Source organism: Canis lupus, chromosome 5, assembly GCF_011100685.1.
Source record: "Canis lupus familiaris isolate Mischka breed German Shepherd chromosome 5, alternate assembly UU_Cfam_GSD_1.0, whole genome shotgun sequence".
Lineage (NCBI taxonomy): Eukaryota > Metazoa > Chordata > Mammalia > Carnivora > Canidae > Canis > Canis lupus.
The window spans coordinates 11,447,826-11,473,808 of record NC_049226.1 but is presented as its reverse complement, the minus strand read 5'-3'; the positions used below and the strand labels follow the sequence as shown (position 1 = coordinate 11,473,808).

Genomic DNA, 25,983 nt, shown 5'->3' with positions numbered 1-25,983 from the left:
CGCGTCTCAGTGCCTGGATACCATTGGCGACATCCCAGTCAGCCTTGTTTTCTTTTGTAACGAGATTGCCAGCCTCTCTGGGTCAGAAACTTCAGTGAAAAACAACTGTGCCACTAGGGAGCCACACTTATTACACTTAAAATGCCTCCTTGCTGATTTATTCAAGATACCAGCTTTTCCTTCATTAATCTCATTCCTCTATACGATTAGGGCTCCACCAAAGCCCCAGCTTTGCTAGTGTTTGGCTTTGTTCTCTCCGCACTATTCCAGATTTCATTAATTACAGCAAAATTGTCTTCTTCTATGGACTTTTTTTTAATGCGTTAACTCTAAGAAACCTTAGTCTATCTCACTTAAGCACCATTGAGGGGACTGAATGATTTCATGAGCAATCCCAAATTGGAACAGAATGATTATTTTAAGCTTTTTCTTTAACATCCCAAGTACAGTTGTGCTCGCTTCGGCAGCACATATACCAAGTACAGTGACTTAGGCAGTAAAACTCTTACAGATATTTATACAAACGCTTTGCGTTAAAAAGGTCAGTACTTGGTGGCTTTGCTGCTTTCTAAAAACACCCTAAAAAAGCAAGAGTTAATCTACTTAATTATTACTAAAATAAGATAGGGTGCATTATGTATCCTTAAAATGAGATGATACAGCAAAGCAGTCTGTACAGTTAATATATTACTTATATTATTTATAGTTACAACACTAGCTTGGGGAATTTTGAATTAAAAAGAAAACCACTTCACATATATATATATTTTTAAGATTTTATTTATTTATTCATGAGAGATACAGAGAGAGAAGCAGAGACACAGGCAGAGGGAGAAGCAGGCTCCATTCAGGGAGCCCGATGTGGGACTCGATCCCAGGATCGGGGATCGGGCCCTGGGTGGAAGGCACCGCTAAGCCACCCAGGGATCCCCACATATATTTAAATCTGAATGCCACCTTTTGTCTGTTTTGCTATGGTACTTTAAGACATCATTAGCAGTGCTAGGAATAGGAATAAGTTTGTGCTATTTAATTAAAGCTAGCTTTGACAAAAGAATAAGAGCAAGCCCTTAGAAAATGTTATAGGAATCTCTGATGGTCAACGTTTCTGTTGTCTGACCTACAGGAAAAAAAAATTGCATAAAGGCCAGTGAGATAGAAGACTGAGCAAAATAGAAATGCTACAGAGAGATGAAAGGAAGCCCAATCCAAAATCCTCTCCTTTCAAACTGATACAAACTTAGAGTACCCTTCCCATAAACCATCTCCTGGGTCTTTATTACAGCCCTCTGAGACAGGGAAGACTCACTTGGAATCACACACTTAAGCGAGTTGAAGGGACCCTAGCTGTTACTCAGGCCAATCTCTCACCCATCCAACATTCTCCAGGACAACATCCCTTTCAGGTAGGTAGATATCCAGCCTCTGCTATGAACCACTAAGTGGCACAAGTCACAAAGTGTCCAAATCTTATGTTAAAAGGCTTTAATCATTGTTCTTTTTTTTTTTTAATATATATACTGAGCTGAGGTTGATCTCTGTGTGAGGTCCACCAAAAGTACACATTCCTACCAAGTAGCCACTGGGGAACCACAATATCTTCTAAAAGATGAAACCAGCTAATGTAGATCTAGGAACAAATAGCCTCCCTCTTTACAGTTCCAACTATGGAAGCTACTCTCTTCCCATCTCCATCCTTTACTTTTCAAAAGGTTGACCCTGAACTTGTTTTTCTCTATCCATAAATACTCCTGAACAGGCATATTTATATTGGTGCCCTGGGTATCTGAAATAATGCCATAGAAGTACTGTCCATAATTAACCATTTAGCTTTGTCCAGGCTTGTCTGTAATAGGCCCTTGGAAGGTTAAAAAAAAAAAAAAAAAAAAAAAGAATCCAGCCATTTGATTTCCTCAATAAAGCTATATTTGATTATCAGGCTGTTTATGAACTCCACATCAGATGTGCTTCTGTAAAGAGAAAAACACAATAGTTTTTCCAATAGACCTTCCTCATACAAAAGGGTACATACAAAAGGCTGCTGCAGATAATGTAACAGGGTTCTGCTCACTTACGTGTTTGATTAACATTGAAATTAGAATTCAGTAGTCACAAAGTGCATAAATAATTTTTTTTTTTTAGGTAATGCTTTTGTGAACCACAACTTCGAATATTCAAGCCAACTGCTCCTAGCATCGAGGATATTTGAATTCACATTTGTATTTGTGTTTTTACAAGATGAGTCATAGTAAATTAATTCCCAAGCTCTCAATTAAATCTCCTGTTCATCATGCCAACTTAAAGGTCCAGTCCAGAGAGCCACCTTTTAAGAAGGACTTACATCTGATTTCAAAAGATTCTTTGGAATCTGATTCAGGAAGCTTCACTCAAGAGAGTAAGTCCCAGTCTGAACTTGAAGACCAAATCCAGGACAACAGTATGGAGCCAGACAGCTTGGAGGAAGAAAGCCCTCAACAGGAAAGCCTGAGTGAGACAGAAGAGGAAACAAGCAGAAAAGTAGCTCAGAAGAATGGCAAGGAGAACGTCCGTACCCAGAACAATGGCATAGACAACAGGTAAGGAATTGGCTTGTGTAAGATAACAGTGTGATCATCACTGGTAGATCACAAGGCCATGGTAATGAATACCTTATAACGTGTGTGAGACAGATCCCAAGCAACTAAGGATGGCTTGAAGCCAGGCTTTTTGCCATGTTTTTAAATAAAAAGATATGCGAAAAACAAGGATAGGTATTAATAAGGGTGTATGTACTCCTTTTGGCCTTATTTCCTGTCCATATTCCAAGTGTCTCTACTGCTATGACTTGCCTTGGGGAAATCCCAGAAAGCTTGCCATAGAAGAGTGCCATGACTTGGAATCAGGGGGTGTTGATTTGGTCCAGGCACTGCTGTTTAGTGTATAATTTGGAATAAGTCACTTAACTCTTTGGTGGCTCACTTGTGTCACCTGTTAAATTGATCTGGCCTATCTCCCAGGACTGTTATTAATGTCAATAATACACTCTGGGAGTATAATCCTACTGTACTACCTCCTGGGGCTTATACAAAGATTTAATTTCTAATAATCAGTATTTACAAGGTGTTGACATTATGCCATGAGATACCAAAGAATATAAGAGAATATAAATTAGTGCATTACTCCATTTTAGTTAAAATACTAATTATATGACACAGTGTGGAAGAAGTTAAAAGCCATTGATTAGAAAGACGTTTCCGTGTGGTGACAAAGTGCGTAGTCTGGAGTAGACCATCTGGGTTCAAGCTGTGTGAGTTGGCCAAGTCCACTTAATCTCTCTGTATCTCAGTTCTGACATCACTAAAATAGGATAATAATAGTTACTTCACAGAGTTTTGAGGCTAAAATAAATTAATATATACACAATGTATGTAGGGTGGTGACTAGCTCTTTATAAGTTATAGATGTGTTAGGTTTTTTTTGTGTGTGTGTGTTAGGTTTTTTTAAGATTTACTTATTCATGAGAGACACACAGAGAGGGGCAGAGACACAAGCAGAGGAAGAAGCAGGCTCCCTGTGGGTGGCCTGATGCAGAACTTGATCCCAGGAGCCTAAGATCACACCCTAAGCCAAAGGCAGATGCTCAACCACTGAGCCACCCCGGTGACCCGATGTGTTAGGTTTTTCTAATGGGTAAAATATAAGGGAAGTTTGTTAAAAGGCCTAGAACCAAGTTCTAGGCAGGCAGGGTTTGGGAGAGATGGTAAAATTTGGAAACAAGAATCGAATTAGAGTAAAAGTGTGACATGTTCAAGCCCCACTTGGTGGCAGAGGATTTGTTCCAAGCATAAGTAAAGAGGACAGCGTAGGGGCCTGATTATAGGGGCCATCATGTGCAACCAGTGCACAACCCAGATAGGGTATTGAACATAGTACCCTACAACATGTCCCAGCAAGGCGGTCAAAGCAAGAGCACCTGCCAGAGCCAGAATTAGACCCCAGTCCCAATCTTTTTCTTCCTTTCTGCTTTCTCTCCTTGTTCCTTTCACTGCAAATATTATTGGGCAGAATCAAGCTCATTTGCTTCTTAGGGATCTCAAAGTACAGGGCAAGTGGTAATCGCCATGACCAAGGTGCAGCCATAGCACTGGGGGAGGAAGAGAGGCTCAGGGAAGCATCAGCCAGACAGCCACCCCTGCAGGGCCTGGGCTGGGTGCAGCAGGGGGAGAGAATACAGATTCTTGGGGGGTCCTGCGAGAGGCAGCCGAGTTTAGGGAAGATTATCCTGCAAACCAGTGCGTTCTGAATTAGAGGGTAAACTCACAATGGACAAAGAAACTGCCAGATGGTAGTCATAATTACAACAATGACAATAATGTCTCTCTTTAAAGACCCATCTATAATTTCATTTAATTCTTCATTGTCATCCCTGCCAGAAAAATGCTATTCTCATTTTACAGATATGAGAAATGAGGGGAACAGAGATCAAGCAACCTGTTGAACGGCATAGTGCTGGTGGAGGATATCTGTGGTTTTGTTGTTGATGTTGGTTTAAATTACAATCAAATTCTAACCTAAAGAAAAATACAGAGGGGCGCCTGAGTGGCTCACCCAGTTAAAGTTCTGCCTTCAGCTCAGGTCATGATCTCAGGATCCTGGGATTGAGCCCAGAGTGGGGTTCCTTGCTCAGCGGGGAGTCTGCTTCTCCCTCTGCCCCATCCCCCTGTTCATGCTTGCTCTCTCTCTCAAATAAATAAAATCTTAAAAAGTACAGAGAAAAATACCATATAACCCTTATTGCCATATTTGTTTCAGATATATATTTTTCATTTATTTATTTTAGAGAGAGTGCACATGAGTGCGAGGAGCGGGGGGGCGGGAGAGGGAGAGAGAGAGAGAGAGAGAATCTCAAGCAGACTCTATGCTGAGTGCAGAGCCTGAAGTGAAGCTTGATCCCATGACCCTGAGATCATGACCTGAGCCAAAACCAAGAGTTGGATGCTCAACCGACTATACCATCCAGGCGCCCCTCAGATATATATTTTTTAAAGACATAAAACATTACAGATAAAATTTCCATGTTCCTCTTCTCAAACCCATTCCCCTTCATCTGCCTCCTCAGAGATAACCAGTTTGTACACTTACGTGGGTGTATATCCTTCTTAGGAATCTTTTATTAATTCGCTGCATAGGTAATTTATTGTTAATGGGGCAGGGAAGGGAGAGAGAAAATGAGAATATGAATTGATAGGGCTTGTTGACAGATTGGATATAGTGGCTAAAGGAAGAAGAGAAGCCAAACGTTATTTTAAGGTTCTCATAACACCAGCTAGCATTTACAGTGTTTATCATGAGCCCGTCTCTGCACTAAATACTTTATGTGCATTATCTCATTTAATCTGTATGGCAGCCCTGTGAGGAGACACTAATGGTCCCTATTTTATTTTATTTTTTTTTTAATTTTTATTTATTTATATAGTCACGGGGGGGGGGGGGGGGCAGAGGCACAGGCAGAGGGAGAAGCAGGCTCCATGCACTGGGAGCCCGATGTGGGATTCGATCCTGGGTCTCCAGGATCACGCCCCGGGCCAAAGGCAGGTGCTAAACCGCTGCGCCACCCAGGGATCCCCAATGGTCCCTATTTTAAAGGCTAAACATGAGGCTTAGAGGAGTTATATGTACACCCATTTATTAAGCCAAGTGAGTGGTGAAGCAGAAAACTCAGGCAGTCGGACTCTATGCTTTAAGCCATGTTTTTATCATAACTCTGATATAAGAGAGTCACAGTCTCCTACGTAATAAACAGTAGTAGTTTTATTGCTTTCCACCTCCCCCCCACCCCCCGAAACAAAGGCATAGGAAAAATGTTTTGCAGTAGATAGGCATTTTTGTCTGTAGTTTCACAGTGGAGAAACCAAAGCAAGAGTCCATTAAAGCACCTCATTTCCCCAAAGTTGAGTTTTTCACTCTTTGAGTCCAGGGCTCAGGGAGCAGACTATCCCTGGCGCTTTACCCAAGGACAATGTAAATGCCACTCAATGTATTTCAAAATAAAGAAAAATACTTATAGAAACCAAAACTGTGGTGAGGGCCTTCATCTTCTGATTCAGAGATCCATAAACCTTGCTGTTTTCCTTAGACTTATTTGCCTTAGAAATCATTAATGACAGACCATCATCCTCAGGGTTAGAATGGCTTTTAGCTCTAGTAATTATTTGGCAGTGTAGTGCTTGAGACATTGAACATGAAGATGACCAGTTCTCCACTACAAAGGAAAACAGAACCAAAGCATTTAGCCAAATAATGCCTCAAAAACATTATTCAGGTTATTGGCCTCTTTCACCTACGTCTTGGCAACCTTTCCTACGTGCATTGTTGCTTGGCTCTGAGTAGTTTATTAGCCATGAAACAGACGAATCGATCTCAGACTCTCAAAATGAAATTCAAGTAGGCTTTCATTTTTGTAAGGTAGATGGCATTCTGGGAATTGTAGTTCAAAAAAATTAGTCAAAGCCTTGCCTTAAAACCATGAAAAATCTCTTTCTTCTTGCTGTTGTAAGCAATGATTTTAAAAGCTGCCTGACAAATCACTTGAGCCTTACTCTTCTGTTTTGATGTTACTAGAACCTCCTCAAAGCAATTACTCTCTTGTAGCTCACCAAAGTCAAGCCATAGTTCAATGTATATAGATTAGAGAAAACCTTTTACTTAATGGAAATTGGAGCAGCATTGACTACAGTGAATGAATCAAGAGTGGAGAGAGGATCTCCACGTGATAATCCTTAAACCCCACTCCACAACTAGCCTTAGGACACTCGGCGCTGGCAAAGAAAGAGATCAATGTAATTCCTCAAGCATTAGAAATAACCTCTTCAGTCCTAGGCCTCTGAAACCTTATATGTTTAAAAAAAAAAATCAGAGGGCAGCAGTACAGTACCTAGGATATGTGTTTAATAAGAATACTTAAATGTAATTAGCTACCATTTGTAGAACTATTTGCTTTATATGTACTATCTTATTTATCCTTACAAGAGCCTCTTATGCATTATTATCCCTATTTTTTTGCAGATAAGGAACCGAGGCTCTGACATTTGTGTAGGTGTATGTAGTTACTAAGTGGCAGAGCCAGATACTGAACTGAATGAATGCTCCCCTAACCAAAGCCCGAGCCTCTAATTATAAGTCATCTAGCTAGGATGATCAGGGTTGATCTAATAAAGGATTCCAGTTTACCATCTAGCAAAAATTAAGGCTATAAAAATTTTGATATGGACTAAACTGAGGCCAAAGTAAATATTCATGGAAAATTATGACTTTTTAGTAAAGTAATAAACATTTTTAAAGGATACTCTGCCTTCGGAATAAACCAACATCAATCTTATCTTGCTTTGGGAAGCAGTGTCATGGTAGCCTATATTCCCCAGTACCTCTCCTGGGAAAGAGAGAGGTTTTCATTCATTAAGGTCTGTAGATGGCTTTTGTATCATCTGGGAATGATAGCCTTCACCAAAGATTCCAATTCTAATAAACCACCTTGTGCCAGAAATTATGGGGCAGGAAACAGATACAATGAGGAATTCTTCAATGGTAATGCTCAGAACGGTCTAAAAGAAGGGGACTCAATAATAATAATCTGCATTTTTATTGTGTTGTGGTACAGGATTTTCCTCCCAAATGCTTCTGTATATATTAGTTCTGATGAATAATACAAGAATCAGGTGAAGGGCTCAAATAGCAGCACTGAAAAACCAAAATAGCTAAGGGATAAAGACAGCCTTCAAAACTCGACATTTTCATTTCCCTTCAAATTTCACATTGTTTTGTAGAACACATTGGAAATAGGAAGCTGAGGGCAGATTTTCTATTACAGGTGTTGGATTTTTTTTTTTTTTTTTGCACTGGTTAGAAGAGTAAAGATGACACCTGAGGGCATGTTGAACATTCTAAGTATTACTAAGAACACTGTGGGAGCTTCCAGGAACCCCCATTCATCCCTGTTGGTATCTAGAAACATTCATCCATGTTGATCTTTATGGACTCTATTAAATATTCAATTTAGGGCCATTGGTCGACCAACCACTTCATATACATTATAACCTGATTGTCAGGCTTTCACATAGTATTTGGGGGGTAGCTGCTAGCATTTTAGTTATTCATTTTTGATCATGTGGGAATGGGTATTATCAGAGAGGTGACTTTTTGTCGGAGGCATTAGTCATTTCTATTTTTATGTTCATCCATTTGCTCACAAACTCTGCTGTAGTTAAACCCTGGTGCACTCCTCAGGGCAGGCATGGTGCCATCACAACAGATGAGCAGTCAGAGACGGAAGTCAAGTGTGTGCGTGGGCATAGATTGTGTCTATTAAAGGCAGAGTCCCCCGCCAGAAATGCTAAAGCCATGGTGCCCTGGGGTTTAATGCCCTCAGAGACAACCACTAGTTCCTTTCTAGCTTATTTCAAAATTGGGATGCTTACTGTGTTAAATTAGTAAATAAAGAGTGAGTTCAAAAACCTCACAAAGTACAATTAAACTTACATCTCCTACAATCCTGTGAGTTTATCAAGACAATTAAGAGGATTGTAACTAAATTATTAAAGGACTAGTTTAATTCAAGACCTTAACTGTATCATTTATTTCTACTCCCTGGCAAGTGTGAAAATGTAGAAAGCTTTAAATATTATACATTTTTTTCATATACTGAATTTAAAATTAATTCTTTTTCCAATTCTTATATGCCACTGCTGAGTTTTGCATGACAGATACAATCCAATTAATAAGACTACGGATTCTTAGAGCTGCAGGGCTCCTAAAGCACAGCCTATTCCCCTTTAATGTCCAAAGGAGGAATCCAAGGCCTAGGGTGGTGAAGAGATTCACCAAAGCACACACAGCTTGGCAAAATCTGGACTGGGACCCACATTTCAAGACCTGTCCTACTGCTTTTCTCATGACATCACAGCTACCTTGCAATTACAATGCTGTCAATATCTGACTTTTTAAGATTTTATTTATTTATTTATTTATTTATTTATTTATTTATTTATTTGAGAGAGTGCGCGCGCGCAAGCATAAGCAAGGGAGAGGAGCAAGGCAGAGGGAGAAGCAAGCTCCCCGCTGAGCAGGGAACCCGTTGCTGGCCTTGATCCCAGGACTCCAGGATCATGACCTGAGCTGAAGACAGACACTTAACTGCCTGAGCCACCTAAGTGACCAATATCTGGCATTTAAAACACAGGAAATTCTATGGGGCACCTAGGTGGCTCAGTCAGTTAAGCATCCAACTTTTGATTGCAGCTCAGGTCATGGTTTCAGGGTCCTGAGATTGAGACCCACATGGATTCTGCACTCAGTATGGAATCCGCTTGAGATTCTCCTCCACCCACTCATCCACCTTCACTTGTGCATGTGCTCTCTCTAAAAATAAATAAACAAACAAATAAATAACTGACAGGAAATTCTAAAGAAAGTATAAATACTAGAAATTTTATAAATCCAAGTCTCCTTAGCCACCATTTCTGGAGAGTGAAAAAAAACATCCAAGATCTCCATGGAAAATTCCTGGTGTAAGTGTCATAGACTCTCACTGAATATGAGGAATTGTGTTTCTACACACTGGGTCAAACATCATTTCCCTTATGAAGATCTAGGCTTTGTTGCACATAAGTGAGGTAACTAGAATGTTACAATTATAAACATATGTTCTTTGGATCATTCCTTTCCATTCAACTCACAGACTGTCCTTGAATCAAGGCTGTATTTATAAGAACATGGGGCAAATATCTGGTTATTTTGCAGCCATAAATCTGTTGTCAAAGACAAAGAAGGGACTCTGGGTTGGAATTACCCAAATTATATAATTGCTATAAATAAAATTCACAAGGTAACAATCCAGTCCCTTCTCTTGAGTGGGTTTCTGTAGACAGTCTTTGGCGTTCAGTTCATTAAAGCAACTTTTTTCCTATTAAAATGTTTAATTTTTTAGCTGGATGCCTACGTTAAATGAAATTTCCTGCATCATAAACAACCTCCTTAAAGTGCATCAGTGTATTTATGGGACCATTTTATTTCACACTTGCAAAAGTGATTTTTTTAATCCTTTGGATTTATTTCATTTGATTTACTTAAAAGCCATTGATAAAAAGATTAAGATGAGCCTAGAATTCAGAAATCCTTGGAAGTAATTGTCAGTTTTATAGTTCCTTAAAGAAGCATTAAAAACTTTACACTTAAACAAAAATTGAATTTACTGTTCATATGCATAAAAGGTTTAATGGCATATAAATTGGGAATAATTGTTCTGTTTAAAAGGATTAAATTAAACCTAAATCAATAATAACATGTGCAGTTTCAATTTAACTGCCTACTTAAAATAAAGTGGCAAATAAATAACTGCTAAATGATTAATAGCAGTGCTTTTATTCACCTCCTCAACAGACAAAATGGCCAGTTATTGAATATTTTATTATGAGTGCAAAGGATGTTAATTGTACTAGAAACATGCTCTAATTTTAGTAATTTTTTGATTGAATGCTATACTAAATATGAGGCTCTTCATTAAATGGAGATTTTATTTTGTTTGAAGTTGAGTACAGTAAGTACTCAAATATGGTCCATTAAAGCCCGCAAATATCATGGCGTATGCATATGAGACCACCCTCCCCTTTCTCTCTGCATCCATGTCTTATCGAGGCATCTGAAGAGGAGACCTGGCATCTGTTGTCTGAACAGTAACAAAAGAGTTGTGTATGCATTGTCTGTGTAACCTTTCTATCACATGGGGAGGGAAAGAAGTGCATGTTTTGTGTGCAGATGATTACTGATGAAGGAGCACTTCACACTCATTTTGTTCCAGTGTGTTGACCTGGACCACGAAACCTAATTGAGCTTCTTAGCACACAAGCTCAGTACAATGGGGTCCTTCAGTATCATGTTCTATTTCAACCATTAGATTCGTTTCTGTGAAGTATTACAGCGTCCCATGCCCGTGATTTTGCAAAACATAACCTCACATTTGTTTCAATATAGAGTTTCCATCTAGAAAGGGGATGGAGGGGATACTCTGAGATGGTCATTGCAGGTGTAAACAGTGCAGTGTAATTAAAGCTCTTCGAAGAGCCCCATTTTCAGATTCAGATCTCCTCTGTATACATTATTAGAGTTTCTCTTCACACGATTGGTTCAAAAACATTTTTCTCAGCCAAAGCAATTCATTTTTTCCAATCTGTTCCAACACCCTTTGTATTTTCTAGGTTGCACTTAAAACACCAGTCTTTCTCCCATGTGTGATATACTTCTACAGGCATTTAAGAACAGTAATTTGTTGAGGCCAGAAATTACAGCTCTTTCTGAAGATCTAAAGTAATTTAATTCTCCCTGTTTTATCTTCCTCCTCATCCTTTCACCAGGTTCTTAAAATATTTCATCACATGGCTGAAATTTCTTAGTCCCATTTCCGAAACCACAGTTCAGATTGTCCACAGGTGCCTAAGTCATGGTAACAAAAACTGGAGTTTTGAAGATCAGTGTTACTTCCTTCAGGCCACTAAGATGCCACTTAGCGCATCACAAGACAACTTTGTGCCCTAGAAATAACTTAAGCCCTAGGGAGAAAAGAATCCCTTGAGATCCATCGTCAGGAAGCACAATACATGACAACGTTATGTCATGGTGACCGAATGTAACACATGGCAAGCAAAGAATGGTGACAGAGGCTTTCACAGCCAGGCTTCATTGGATCCGTACTCTGTGTCAAGGACACAATTCATTGTAAGCATTCATATGTATTAGGTCACTTAATCCTCTCAAGAGCACTGTGAGACCTATCTGTGAGATCACTGTGAGACTGTGATCCTCATTTTATTGATGAGGAAGTGAGGGCACAGAGAAGTTAAATGACTTGCGCATGCTCACACAGGAACTGGTGGCACCAGGGGTTGAGTTCAGACAGTCTGATTCCTTGTCCCGAGACACTCTGCTGTACCATTTCTCAGAACCAAAAGACACCATATCGTTATTCAGGAAGGAGAGCCCCCCAGAGATTCCGTATAACTGAGGGAAGTCTGCAGTCATGATTAGACATTATGCCATTTTCAGCAGGTGCTGGTTAAATGTGATGACCACTGTGAGTGCCAGTTTTCTGCAGTGTAACTGAAGACACAGAATCAGGGAAACCATCTCCTTCAATCCTTGAAGACTCCCTTTTTTAAAAATAAGATTTATATATTTATTTGAGACGGGAAGGGGAGAGCAGAGGAAGAGGGAGAGGGAAACTCAAGCAGACTCTGTGCTGAGCGTAGAGCCCAACACAGGGCTTGATCTCATGACCCTGAGATCATGACCTGAGCTGATACCAAGAATCAGACGTTCAACTGACTGTGCCAGCCAGGCAACCCTGAAGACTACCTGTTTTTTAAAATAATAAGCATTCTTCAGCCTATTGATTCTTTTGTGGGTTTATCATAGGATCATAGAATAGAACTAAAATGGACTATGAAATATCAACTAGCAATTGAATCTAGAAGTAAGAGGTTAACATAGTTTCTGTGATAAGCTTATGCCCCCTATTTTAAAAACCCTAGTGCTGCATTTCTTTAAACATCTCATTTATTACTTGATTATGAGAGTTGGTGCATAAATCCTATTTCCTTTCTAGCAGGTAAGGTCCACTAGCCTGCTTCTGTTTTGCTCGCTATGCTTCAATGCCCAGGCCCCGGGGAGCTGCTCAGCACATATTTGTTGACTGGCCGACTAATTCACTGACTCACAGACAGGCCTTGCCCACGACCACCTATGGGAGTAGCTGCACGAAACAGGCCAGCTCAGCAGACAGGAGTCAGGGCTGACTGCCAGGGTTTATGTCCTGACTCCACCACTGGTTAGCAAAGTGACCTTGGGAAAGTTGCATAAGCTCTCTAAGCTCCAGTTTCCTCATCTATTAAATAGGGATGATAATTCCTTCTTAGGGCTCTTCTAAGGAAAACACTGGAGATTCACTGTCAGCATTGCCTAATTGGCATGCAGAATATGTGCTGTCTCCCCAGTCGGCGCTCCACATCCCAGCCACCCCCCAAGTAGCAGAGTAGTGATCCCCAGTGGGATGCTCACTTTCAAAGGCTGCCAACCTCTGCTTTAAGGCATACAAAGAAGGCTAGTTATTCTAAAACTTTACCAAAAAAAAACCAAGCAAACAAAAACACCTCCATAGATAATCCCCTCCCCAGATTCATCACTTGGGCTCTCCAGAAGTATTTGTCTAATATCTCTGCTCTCTAATTAAATTATTTTTGCTCAAAGCCAGACTCTCAAGTGAACTTAGATAAGCCAAGTTCCTTCAGAGAGTTTACAAAGCCTTTCAAGATCTCACACCTGTTTCACCCTGAGCTCTCCTCAATCTTCCTTCCATCTGTACAGAATCTGTTCTTTGAAAGCACCACGTTCTGTTTTACAAGCTCTTCCCTCAGCCTGGCATACACTCCCTGTCCTCTGTAGCCGTAGGTCTCAGCTAAACCATCACTTCCTTCAGAATGCCACCCTCTAACCTCCAGAGATGGGATTGGAGGTCCCTCGTGAGTCTCGGTCACCCATGCTCCTCATCAGGACACTCATCACTCCCATAGGAAATTGCTTGTTTTCTTGTCTGTATTCCCCACCAGGCCATGAGCCCATCACTGTTTCGCCTGGCTCAGTACCGGCTCAGTACACACTCAGCAGAATCACTGAGTGAGCTAGTGAATGAGAGAAGCTACATTCTGTGAAACAGAGCAAATGAAGGACAGGACCGTTGAATTTACTTTTTTCCTTTCAATGTGTATTGGATATGGGGAAACAGCATCTTTCTTTATTTAAAGAACATCTCATGCTTTTATTTGCTTGAAGATCTAATCAAGGTACCCCTTAATCTGTTCTCCCCCACCCCCGCCAAACAATCACAGTTGATCTTTATATTTGACTCATTATAAGATGAACCCTGAAGTTATTTGCTAATTTGGTCCAATGAAAGAAGCTTTTCTGCATGTTTAGATTCTAATTTGCTACTATTGGGTTTTCAAAAATCAATATCTGATGCTACATTTGTGTTGACCTGAGTGATTTTAGGGGCTCACTTACTTAAGAAATGCTCATTAACTCCTCTGTCCGTAGCACGGGGTAGAGGACTAGGGCAGAGGTTAGGGAAGTGTGTAGGTTAGGAAGTGTCAGTGCCTGCCACCCAGAGGCAAAGTTACCATGGTGAAAGGTGAAATAAGCACAAATACAGAATATTAATTAAGACACACTGTCTCATTTCAATGTTTATGCAATCCTGAGAAGTAAACAGAATCTTACTTATCCCTCCTTACAGACAACAGAAACTGGCTCAGAGAAGGCATGATTTCATGTACTGATTAGGAAAGGACAAACCCAGAAACTGAGCCCAGATCTGTCCAGTCCCAAGTCCAGATTGTGCCCTATTGGACCATTCCATGTCCCCATAACATGCCCAGTGAGACCCATAGAGTCAAGTGAAAGGCAAGGCCAAACATAGTGTGAGTTCATGAGCCAAGACATCACACAGGGAGAAACCTCCTCCTCCTCAAAGCCCCAGAGACCAATAACCCTTAGGTGCTTAGGGAGTGGGGCGAGTGGTATAGTTTGATGTCTGACTTCCCAACGAATGTGCACAATCTCCATTCCAGCATTTTGCTGGAAGAGAATTATCATTTTTCTTCCCTCAGTGGAGAAAGCAGCACAGCCTACTCCAGGAAGCTCTCCATCTTAATACGTGAACTAAAAATTCAAAATGACAGTTTAGCAAGGCATGGGAGTTTTGTCTTTCCACTCTCATTTTTGCCTTACATCAAATCAAAAGAAATCTTGGTCCGCATTAAGAGAAGTAAATTAGCAGTAGGGGCACCATTAGTTTGTTTACCCAGCATAAAATTATGTCCTCTGTAAACGGGAATATCAAGTAGCATAAAAAGCCTAGGTGATTTACATTTTCTTTTTGATTAGAGGATTGCATCTACTATACTCAAGGAAGGAAAATCTCTCCCATTTAGCTTTTGAAGATCAAAGGGGCCATTAAATATGCCATATTATCAGCATTTTTTTTCCTTTTTTTTTTTTTTTTTGGTTAAGACCAAGAGGTGCTTTACAGATTGAGATTGTCATGAGGAAAAGGGAAGACTTTATTTGGGGTCATAGGCACTGATTGTGGACTAGCCCATGTCCCTATGGTAGGACCATATGTTTAACCTTTTGCTGAAATAGGGCTGTCCTACAGCTTAGAGCACACGCTGACCTGTGTACTGTCTTATGTGCCTCAATCCAACAAAACAAACGAATATGAACGAAAAGCTTTCCAAGTGAGAAACCATCTGATTCTAAAGATTGGGGATCTTTCTACAGCACACATGATAAAATCTACAAAGACACAATGCAAAGCAAAATCACTTAGAAGGAGGATGAACCTAGGTAGGCATTCCACTGGGATAAATCTTGCTTTCCCTTACAGGAGGAGCAGACCAAGGAACGTATTACCCAGGCAATAATGGCATTTTCTTCCTAGATAAGCAGCCAGATGTGTATGTCACCAACCAAAACACGCAGTTTTTTCACTAGCTGAAGTCCTTAAGGTGTGCATAAGTAATAGCATCCCTTGAACCATAGTGATTCACAGCTTGTGTTTTTCAGCTGTTTTCTGGCATTTATAAATTATTCCCCATTTTTACTTCCTAATTTAACAAACTCAGAGAGTTAAGAACTTATGCCCTTATGTATACTGTGTAAGCCTAATTTGAGCCTCAGATATACCTTCAACACCTAGGTAGTAAAAGGAACATTGTAGGGAGAGATTCAAGTAAGATAATCAACTAAATATAACAAGTAAATTCATTTTGATTAAGGACCTGACATTTCCTTTCTGCTTTGGGCAGCCAACGACCACTAGAAGATAAATATTCAGACCTCCGATATGACCCAAACTGGAAGAGTAAGAAAGAAGAGGGGAAGTTGCTGACTATGGATGCATTGCCAGAATCTGTAAACAGCTCTCCTGAAAATCTGACTTTGGATCCATTGTACCCTTCCAAGGAAACGTCAATGGAACTCTCAGAGGAAAAAGGGGAACCCAAGAGTAGCCCACAGAGTGCTGCCTCCTTACTTGGCAGTGAATTTTTAAGCCCAAACTATGAGCGTGGTGCCCATCACAGCCAGCCATTTTCAGAGCTGAGCGACAGTGATTTGGGGGAGAAGTCAAGCAACCTCTCTCGGTACCTGAAGAGTTCAAGTTCCCATAATGAGGTTTTCCTGCCAGGATCACGTGGCCCTCGGCGAAGGAAGTCCAAACAATATTTTGTGGAAAAAAACAAGCTGACTTTGGGATTACCTACTCCTAAAACCGACTCTTATCTTCAACTTCACAATAGAAGAAGAGGGGAAATTCTCCCAGAACAGGTATGTAAGTGCTACTTAATAATCTCTTCCATGCACTAGACTGGAATTTGCCTTTATTTGAAATGGCTGGAGATCACTTCCGTTGAGATGGTGATGTCATTGTAACCATGTGGCTAAGTAAAACAAATGTCCTATATCTCACTCCTCTTTGAAGAATCAGAGGAATTATTCCACTTCTTTTTTTAAGATTTTATTTATTTATTCATGAGAGACACACAGAGAGAGAGAGGCAGAGACATAGGCAGAGGGAGAAGTGATATGGGATTCGATCCCAGGACCCTGGGATCATGCCCTGAGCTGAAGGCAGATGCTCAACCACTGAGCCACCTAGGTGTCCCTATTCAACTAATTCTTAAGAGCAAAATCAAAGCCATCAATGTCTTGCAATGCTATAATTCAATTATTATATCCAATATATTTTCATTCATGGGGTAAACGGGTGACGGGCACTAAGGATGGCACATGATGGGAATGAGCACAGGGTGTTATACTATATGAATTTATATTAATATTTATATTGAATTTAAATATTTTTTAAAATTAAAAAAATTCAAGGAACCATAGAATTTTTTTAAAATTTATACTCCACTAAATAAAATATAGGACTGAAGGTTTGATTCCGTGTTAGGAATCGCTTTGTTTCCAGTACAGCACTGGCTTTCAACTCTATTAAAAGTCCCAATACATTGGAGGGGACATGGCACACTCATGTCAGTAACAGCAACACACACAAGTGATTCTCAACTTAAATATTATAAACATTTGGGGTGGTAGCAGGCAGGTGGCAGGCTACAACATGTAGTTGTTTTGTTTTGTTAATTATCCAGGTGATTCTATTACCTTTCCAACCACAATTGACAATCACTACACCACCCTTTATTTTGAGCAAATGATATCATTAAACTTTAGTCACTCCATCTATGGAATGAGAACAATAAATGCCCTCTTTTTTTCATCTCATCATTTCAAGAGTAAAGTCTATCCCTGGTGATGGATTCAAAATCCGCTGGAGCCAATAACCTTAGTTCTATTTTATGGGCACTCATAAAGCTCTTATCAGCACACCTCCTAGTGGACATGTCCATGGGCATAAAAAAAGAATGCTAGATCAGTATATCCACCACCTTCTTAGAGAAACAACTTGAAATTCATTATTTACTAATATGAGGTCATTTTTTAATATGAAGGAAAGGTTATTACATTAACGGGGATGCCTTTTGACCTATTCCAAATTCAAATTGGTATTATTTAAAATGCCCTAACCTGTCCTACCCTGTAAGTATTTTTTGATAAAACAGGAAAGAGGAAGTAGATGAACATTTGTGATTTGCTCTTAATTCAGAAACTCCCTTTATAAAGGATTATGGTCACACCCTTACTTTTGTAACTAATAATAAAACAGAGGAATGGATGTAGTATATTCAGCTAAATTACCAAAACAGACACTTAGCTGAATGCAAACAAAATTTTCAACATTTGGGGCCCAATTTTAGATGAAAACACACTTTTCATAAAATATTTGAAATTTTGAATTTTGCTTGGTTGCCCCTTTAAAGATATAAATTCAGCACAGTCCAATATCTGTGAAAAATGTTTATAGCCAGTAATTTCTCCTAGACTAGAACAATATTTTTCATTTATTTGCAAATGTGTTCCCCAAAAAAGCCAGTCTAGAAGGAGAGGAAAATAGTGAAGCCAAAGGAAATTTTAATTTCTAATAAAAGTGAAAATAGCTTTATTCTAAACTCTTTAATTGCTGATTTCTTAATTACTAATTTTTCTTAGTAGTTATAACTTCATTTACAAACAATATTGGTGTGAGTGGACTGTCAGTGACTCCACAGCATAATTTTTGGTTATGCCAGCGAGAAAACTTTAAAGCATTTTTGGCTTGCTCAATCTGTAGGCTCATAAATTAGTCTTTGAAGTGGCCATTGACCTTGTCTACCACTCTTCTCCAGGTTCAAACGTCTAAGAGCTGATTGCTAATTACATTCAAAATTGTTTCTTCACCATTGCCCAACATACATTTCCTTCATCTTATTCCTATTCTTTTAAAGATAAAAGTTAGTTTGACCTAACAGTGATAGGACATGTGTAACTGTTTCATTGAATTATAATCAATAGCCTAGAACAATGTGTTCAAGTCATTATTTATATATGAAGTATGTGCAAGTCTTTCTGTCAGTACAGATTAGAGGTTTCCTTATGGGCAAGAACTATGCTTTGTACCTATTTTTAATTTTCATAGTAACTAGCCTAACATATACTGTAAAGTCTCAAGAAATATATGAGGAATGAAAAATAGACCTCTTCCATCAACTCCAAACTTATTCTCTTTACTACAAATTTTATATGAGGGGGAAATGGTCTTTCTAAAGCAGTGGTTTGAAATCCTGAGAAACTATATTAGATTCACCTGAGAAACTAATTTTAAAAAGTGATTCTTGGCATCACCTAGACCAATGGGCATTTCTGGGTAAGACCCTGAGTGCCAGTATTTTTCTTTTAAAGATTTTCAACTGATTCTAATGTGAAGCCAGGTTTAAGGAGCAGTGTTCCAGACCAGAGCAGTGATTCTATTCTCATCCTTAGCTTCACAATGGAATCATCTGGAAAATTAAAAGAATACTGATTCCTTGGCCTGAAACCCTGAATTTCTGATTTAACTCATCTGGGATACACTGTCAGCATGGGGATTTTTCAAAGCTCTCCAAGTTATTCAAATGCTTAGCCAGGAATGAGAACCACTACTTTATATCAGGGATTCTCAAACATTGGTGTGCATCAAAATCAAGAGGAGGGCTTGTTAAAAACAGATTGCTGGACCAAACCTAATGGTTTCTGATTCAGTAGGCATAAGGTGGGACCCAAGAATTTGAACTTTCTATATGGTTCTGGCTGGTGCCACTTCTGCTGTTGGGCCCACTGATAACCACTGATTTTTTTCCCCTCAAACTTTATGACACTTATGAACCACTCCAGAATCTCATTAAAATACAAATTTTGATCCAGTAGGTCTCAGGTAAGACTCAAGAGTGTGCATTTCTTTTTTAAACATTTTTTAAATATTTATTTTAGATAGTGAGAGAGAGCCTGAGCAGGGGGAGAGGGAGAAGAAGACTCCCCACTGAGCAGGGACCCCCCAACATGGGGCTCGATCCCAGGACCCTGGGATCATGACCTGAGCTGAAAGCGCAGACACTTAACTGACTGAGCCACCCAGGTGCCCTAAGCTGTGCATTTCTAATAAGCTCCCAGGTGATGTCAAGGCTGCTGGTTCATGGACCACACATAAAGCACATACAGGGTTTTTCAGAAACCCAAGTCACAGTTGTGTAAGTCAGTATCCATAGAGTATTGATGTCTTCAATGGCTGATGGATTATTCTGCTAGTTTGGGAGCAGGAGCTAAGAATTGAGGGTGGCAGGTTTCGAAGGTATTGTTTAACATTAAGCAGCATCTATCTGGAAGGTTTTCATGTTTAAAAGTCTATTTTCTCCTCTTAATTTCATTGAAAGAGATGACCAATGTTTTGTAACTGAAATTTTGAAAGGATAAATGACATCTATTGCCAAATGAATGACTCAATGTCAATTACCATTACACAGCCAAGAAAATCAGCTTTTTAATATATCATTTTAACACAAGTATTTATGCCCAGGGTCTTAAGTATTGTCTTTGGGAATATTTGGGAAGTATATCTAAGAAGTTTACAACATTCCAAGAAAATGTCAACTTTTTTTAAAAATAAAACTCAAAAAGCTGAATAAATTCAGATAAAAAATAAGAGCAGGAATAATAAAGCAAGCTCTGGACACTAAGAATCATGAGAGAATCTAGCACTACTATGTAGTGTATTATAAAGCCTCAAGCCTCAATAAGGGATCCCTGGGTGGCGCAGAGGTTTAGCGCCTGCCTTTGGCCCAGGGCACGATCCTAGAGACCCGGGATCGAATCCCACGTCGGGCTCCCGGTGCATGGAGCCTGCTTCTCCCTCTGCCTATGTCTCTGCCTCTCTCTCTCTCTCTCTCTCTCTCTCTCTATCATAAATAAATTAAAAAAAACTAAAAATAAAAAATAAAAAAATAAAGCCTCAATAAGTAAATATTAAATGGAACAGGGTAGAAAGTCTAGAAATAGAGTCAAATTACATATGGGAATATAGGATATGATACAATGATTTGATAAAGCAGTATCTCAAATCACTGAGGAAATGATGGGTTGTTCAATAAAACTGGGTAGCCATCTGGAATAAAATGAAGTCAGATCCATACCTCATATCATACAAGTTCCAGTTGGATCAAATATTTAATTTTTAAAAATTAAACTATAAAAATACTAGGGAAAAAAATAAGCAATTTCTCCCATAACCTCAAGATGGTTCAAAATCCAAAATCTACAAAAGATTGATATATTTGACTACATAAATACCAAAAATTTCTGTAGCAAAAAAAAAGCAAAATATAAGGAAGAAAAATATTTCTAATTTATATCACAGGTAAAACACAATATCCCTAATATATAAAGAGCTCCTTAAAATCAAGACCAAAAATTCCCATATAAAAATACATAAAGGCCATCAAGAGAAAAGTTTATACATTATTTCTATGATACATATGAAAAAATGCCCAACCTCAGTCAGAGAAATACAAATCAATACTACATTAGGATTCTATTTTTTTTTAATTTTATTTATCTATTCATGAGAGACAGAGAGAGAGAGAGAGAGAGAAGCAGAGACACAGACAGAGGGAAAAGCGGGCTCCATGCAGGGAGCCTGACACGGGACTTGATCCCAGGTCTCCAGGATCACGCCCTGGGCTGAAGATGGCTCCAAACCAACGAGCCACCCAGGCCGCCCTATTTTTTTTACCTATAATTAAACCAACAAAATTCCAAACATTTGCTGAACCTTTAGGCAAAAAATACAGTCAAGTTTGTGAGATAATAAATTGGTATAATGGGTATGGAGGACAATTTGTTAATATCCATTTAAAATATAAATACATATGCTCCTTGAAAAAGTAAAACATAATGGCTAAGAGAATAGACTTCAGAGCCAAGGTGGCTGGCACCACCACCTGCTGTCTGACCTTGGGCAGGTAGCTTAACCCCTATATGCCTCAGTTTCCTCATCCTTAAAAAAAGATAATAGTACTTTCCTCACAGGATTATGAAGATTAAATAAATGAATAAATATATGTGTGCAGTTAGATCAATGCCTGCTTTATAGCAAACACTGTATAAGTATTAGCAATGATTATTTTTATTTGACCCCACATATTCCACTCCTAGGAATTTTTCCTGGTTATATATGTGCAGTTTTAAAATAACTCCTGTACAAGATTATTCATTACAGCCTTTTTTTCAGCAAAGGATTGGAAACCACCCAGATGTCTATCATGTGGGTAACACTGAAATTATAGTACATCCATAGAATAAAGTACATTGTAGCTGTTAAAAAAAAATGAGGATGTTCTCCATGAATGATTATGGACAACTTATCAGGGTTTATTAAAAGGGAAAAATTAAAGATATAGAACAGTGCAAACTGTGAAAAAATGAGGAAGAATAAAGATATATGTATATTTTTTGTTTGATATGCATTAAAAAACTGGGAGGATATCCAGGTGGTTAACTGTAGAGGTTGGGAGGGGAACAGATTGGGGGCACAGTCTTTCACTTTATACCATTATACAGCTCTTCTTTTTTAAAGCCTGCCTGTGGATTCACAAGACACTACATTTTGTAGTAACCCTTGTAATTTCACACCCGTGACAGCTCAGGGTAAGCCACGTTGCATTCTTGTACTTGTAAATATTGGCTCAAAGCAGAAGCATCAGTTTTTAAATTAAGCTGCCCCACAATTTTTTTTTTTTTTTTTTTTGCCATTTTTCAGAGATCTGTTGATGGTACACTAAAATGCACTGGAAAAATCACCTTGGAATTCAGGAGCTCTTTATCACATGACGTGTTAAGCAAGGAACTGATATAAAAACCAACACACACTAGAGGGCACCTAAGTATCACGGTCAGCCAGGAACTTTGCCGGTGAATATTCAGGACTTACTTTTACTCATGATTTGTTCAGTGTTTGTCTGAAACTCATTAGTTAGAATTTGAGTCCATTTATGATCTACCATTAAAAGAAATCTATGTCTTGAAAAAGGAGCTACCTTTCTATCTTGATTCCAGCATGACTTTGAAGACTGATGAAGGTAAAATCTAGCGTGCCCACAAAAGAGCAGGAAGTGCTTTAGACATGTTATTCTTCCCTTGTCCTGCCCGGAGGGAAAAAAAGAAAAAAATCACAGATACTTCGTGAAAGCAAATATAGAAAGGTTATACGGTCACCTATAGTCTTCAAGACAATATAAAGCCCTAGAAAGAATCCACTACCCATTTTGAAGGTCAACATACATTTGTGGCTCCTGCTGAGACAGCAGGTGTGTCAGCCAACAGACCTTTATTGAGCACCAGCTACATGCTTGGTGCTCAGTGCTAGGGATGTAATAAACAAGGCAAAGGAGCTTGGGCTTCAAGGAACTTCTGCTCCAGTCATGTAACAGAGGCAAGAAATCTAACAAAATAATTTCAAGTGCCAATACATATCTTAGAGAATACTGAATAACTTTACTTAATAACACGATGAAGGGGGTGTAGCTAGGATGTCTGAGTACTTGGGAAGGACCCTCTGAGGATATGTCATTCAAGCTGAGATGTGAACAGATGAGAAAGAGAAAACTATGGAATCTCTGGGGGAGGAGGTTTGGTTTGTGCCAGCCCTGGTAGCACAGGGGCAACCGCTAGGGGCAACACAATGCTATGGGAGAAAAAAATAAAACCAAAACAAAGCACCAATTTGGAAGTCAGACAATCAGGGATTATATCCTGACTCTCCAGCATATTAGGTGGTAGCACTTCCTAGATATTTGAGCAAGTGATTCTTTAAGTCTTACATTCTTTATCTATTGTATGGGGTCAATTTCTGCCTTAGAGGCCTATTGGGAAAATTATACAAAGCCCCCGACATGTAGCAGACAATAAAGGGAAGCTATTGTCACAATACTGGGCATTCTGAAGCCCTAGGAAAGGAAAGGAATCATTCTGGGAACAGGCCCTTCGAAACAGATTTTTTTTTTCTTTTTTCAGGTCAATAGTGCCTCAAGATGAAAGGAATAGGACTTCAGGTAGAATAAGAAAGTATGGCTAAAAGAGTAGCATTTCAATGCCTTAGTAGCCCAATCTATATGGTATGACTCCCAGAAGACTGTCCACAAAAGGGTATGTGTAGGCACACTTCGCACTTGCCATGTCTATGCCAGATTCAAACTCTCAGAGTGGTACACAAGGCTCTCCGTGACCTAACCCCTTCCTGCTGCTTCAGCCTTTCCCTTTGTCATCCCCACCCTCAGCCCTGCCCCTTGCATCCTCAGGGAACTCACAGCTCCCAGAACCCAGCATCTCCACTGCGTTTCTGGTCATGCTGATGGACCACTCTTTCTTGCCTTCTTTGCTTAGGAAAACCTTACCCTCCCTCTTGAGATGCAGCTCAAAGGCCTCTGCCTTCTACCGCAGACCCGGGATTATGGGATGACCAAATGAGATACTGTATGTGAAAGCTTTGTATATAACATGTAGCCCTACATATTTATTATTGAACATTTGATTTAATTTAGTCTCCTACTGGATAAGACTAATATTTTAAAAATTTTTTTTAAAAGATTGATTCGAGAGAGAGAGAACATGAGTGGGAGGGGCTGAGGGAGAAGGAGAGAGAATCTCGAGCAGACTCCCCACTGAGCACAGAGCCTGATGCAGGGATTAATCTCATGACCTATGAGATCAAGACCTGAGCTGAAACCAAGAGTTGGCGGCTTAACTGACTAAGCCACTCAGGTGCCCCTAGACTCATATTTAAGTAACAGATTGCTCTTCTTTACTATAGTTTTAGGTTTATATAATTATCTATAAAATTAAGCTATACCTTTATTTCAAGTGATGATCATTCTATTTGGTTAGAAACAGAATTCTTTTTTTTCTTAGAATTCTTCCAGTTTGGTTATATTTTTCCATCTCCCCTCTATTATATGCATAAAAATTATTCTTCTATAAAGTACTCTGTATCTTCATTGATTGGGTTATTTTTTCCTTTTGCCCTGCATGACCACAACAAGAGCACTTACTTATGACAGCATAATTCAAATTGAACTTTGGAGTTTTTTTCTAGTATAACGCATTTCCTAAGGCATTTTTCTGTGCACACCACTCAGCACTTAGTTGGTTTAACTACCAATTGTATGATCTATAGAGTGACACTCCATTAATTCAGCATTACTGCTGAGGGAATCCATGATAAGACAACTTTCCACGTAACCAAAGCATGCCCTTTCAGAAACCTGAACCTTAACATAAGCAATCATTTCTCAGGATGGCTTTCACAAACGTGCCCAGAGGGCCCCACAGGCCTGGCCATCTTCCCCAGGCCATTGTACCTGCTTATGTGGTAAAGTCCAGAGCCGTGGTAATGGGAGGAAGGATGCTCTGCCTGTTTATTAAATGACCTAGTCCACTAGGAGTCTGAGTCATTTTTACTGCTGTCACTGTATCTGCTCTTTAGGAGCTTATGGCCTTATGGGTAGCAGACATTGGAAGAGTCAGCATCAGGGTGCCTGGGCGGCTCAGTCCATCAAGCGTCCACCTCTTAATTTCAGCTCAGGTTGTGATCTATGGGTTGTGAGATCAAGCCCTGTATCAGGAAGTCTGCTTGAGATTATCTCTCCCTCTCCCTCTGCCCCTCCCCTCCCACACTCCAAATAAATAATAAACAAAATTTTTAAAAAATAAATAAGATAGTACCTGTAGAAGAGACACGTAAGGTCCCAAAGGAACACAGAAGAAAAACTGCCTGAGTCTGTCAGGGGAAGCTTCACAGAAGAGGCAACCATTGAACAAATTCTTCAAAAGGAAGGTAGCAGATGGTGGTGGGCAACAAACATACTGCAGGCAAAGGGAGCAAGTGTGATGGCGAGAAAGTGTTAAAAGGATTTGGTGTAGGTGGAGCCTGCTGGTACAGTGGGAACCTCTAGGGTACTAGTCAGTTAACCAAATATAGTGGTTAAAGCAGATGTGAAAAATGATGACCCTAAATAGTTGATTTTCACAGAAGAATATAAACGTACAGGAACTCACCAGTCTGTCCTAAGGGGCCGAGACCTCTCCTGTCGGTGTGTGTGATCCTGGAGTACGCTCTTGTCCTTTTGCATCAGTTTGAGAGACCTAGGATTTTTACTTTTAATTTCTTAAAGCCAAAGGGAAAACTTGGGAAGCCTTTAGAGAGGATCTGAGAATATAATCTTTGATTTTTTTTAAATGACTGTTTCCCCTAATCTCTCATATATTTTCCCCCCTTGCCGTCACCTTGCCTTTTGCTTTTTTGGGTCACTCTAAATTATTTTATTTAATTTCCTGAAAATAACAACTCTGTTCACACTCAGATTTCTCCAAATTATCTAAGTTTCAAATACATTCTTAAAATTTCCACAACATGTACAATAAAAATTAACAGGT

At 39.4% G+C, this 25,983-nt stretch overlaps 1 protein-coding gene across 7 annotated transcripts in view; it reads left to right on the top strand.

Annotated features, from left to right (window-relative positions):
- JHY (junctional cadherin complex regulator) overlaps positions 1 to 25,983 on the top strand; it is a 61,395-nt gene that overhangs the window by 655 nt on the left and 34,757 nt on the right. For 5 of the 7 annotated variants that reach the window (XR_005359120.1, XM_038535852.1, XM_038535853.1 and 2 more), the window contains exons 2-3: positions 2,143 to 2,576; positions 15,891 to 16,410. Coding sequence is in view for 5 of the 7 variants with exons in the window: in XM_038535852.1 (XP_038391780.1) it covers positions 2,239 to 2,576; positions 15,891 to 16,410 (858 nt within the window). In the remaining 2 variants the exon portion in view is untranslated. Of the gene's footprint in view, positions 1 to 1,240; positions 1,407 to 2,142; positions 2,577 to 15,890; positions 16,411 to 22,312; positions 22,465 to 25,983 lie in introns of those variants that run through there. The other 2 variants (XR_005359121.1, XM_038535854.1) reach the window with 2 other exon arrangements.